This window comes from Sinocyclocheilus grahami, unplaced genomic scaffold (genome assembly GCF_001515645.1).
Source record: "Sinocyclocheilus grahami isolate Dianchi unplaced genomic scaffold, SAMN03320097.WGS_v1.1 scaffold4873.1, whole genome shotgun sequence".
Classification (NCBI taxonomy): Eukaryota; Metazoa; Chordata; class Actinopteri; order Cypriniformes; family Cyprinidae; genus Sinocyclocheilus; species Sinocyclocheilus grahami.
This window is the reverse complement of record NW_015509718.1, coordinates 8528-9367: the sequence shown is the minus strand read 5'-3', so window position 1 is coordinate 9367 and position 840 is coordinate 8528. Positions and strand designations below refer to the sequence as shown.

Below are 840 nucleotides of genomic sequence, written 5' to 3'. Positions count from 1 at the left end.
GAGTAGCCCTTAACACAAAGTATCTGCTCCAGCAAGGTGGAAAAGCAAGTGAATACCCCTATTCCTGAACCAAAACACACCAGCAGGACCATGTATGCTTTGTCAGTAGCTGTAAATAAAAGAGCGACAAAATGCAGTGAATCTCAGACAGCAGTACAAAACGACAAGAGCCACTTGTAGTCAGATGCTATATTTCATAAATTCTCGAAAAATGCACTCATGCAATAAGTTGTCATGTCAGTTTGTTTAAAATGGTGTAGTACCAGTTTCACCCCCTGTAGAAAAGGTTCAGAGCAGGAGGTCACCATGCTGGCAGAGGGGGGTGTCGGGGGGACACGTTCACGGATCCCCACTGTTGCTAGGAAACAGGCTACGATGGCAGGTATAGCATATATCAACAGTTACAAGTCAGACAGAGAGAAAGCGGGACTATAGGGATGTGCATCATACAAGAAATACAATGCTTCTGTCACCAAGTTCTTACCAGCATGAAAAGAGTACTGGTGTAACTAATTATCATCGGAGAGAAGATATTCGCTAAGAGCAGCCCAACAGTATTTGCTGGAAAACAAAAGAGAAGAATATTACCATTCTACAGTAAGTTAGGCTAAAGGCATTGAAATACCATATAAGATATGAGCTGTAAAAAAGGTTACCCATGGAAGCCATCATGTTAGCCGTGGCCCTCTGGTGTTCAGGGAACCAGAGATCTGCCAGCTTGGTGGGGGCAAAGATGACCAAAGGCTGGGCAAAGGCGCAGAGCGTCTGGCCCCCCATGACCATAGGGAACATGGCCCACTCTGGGATGCAGTTTATCATGCCAATGACAAGCAGGATAGC

At 45.4% G+C, this 840-nt stretch overlaps 1 protein-coding gene across 1 annotated transcript; it reads right to left on the bottom strand.

Annotated features, from left to right (window-relative positions):
• Window positions 1-326: 326 nt before the first annotated feature.
• On the bottom strand, window positions 327-806 carry LOC107577010 (major facilitator superfamily domain-containing protein 7-like). Its single transcript, XM_016263128.1, has 3 exons — window positions 657-806; window positions 485-561; window positions 327-370 (listed from the first exon to the last, which is right to left on the bottom strand). The coding sequence occupies exons 1-3, from the start codon at window positions 790-792 to the stop codon at window positions 359-361; spliced, it is 225 nt and encodes a 74-aa protein (XP_016118614.1). The 5' UTR covers window positions 793-806; the 3' UTR covers window positions 327-358.
• Between the last annotated feature and the right edge of the window lie 34 nt (window positions 807-840).

What these genes read in the sequence shown, in the direction of transcription:
- LOC107577010 (XM_016263128.1), bottom strand. Translation starts at nt 792, where the DNA reads ATGTTCCCTATGGTCATGGGGGGCCAGACGCTCTGCGCCTTTGCCCAG. An exon ending in TAACATGATGGCTTCCATGG is followed by an intron (nt 562 to 656) that starts GTAACCTTTTTT and finishes TTTGTTTTCCAG; the next exon opens with CAAATACTGTTGGGCTGCTC.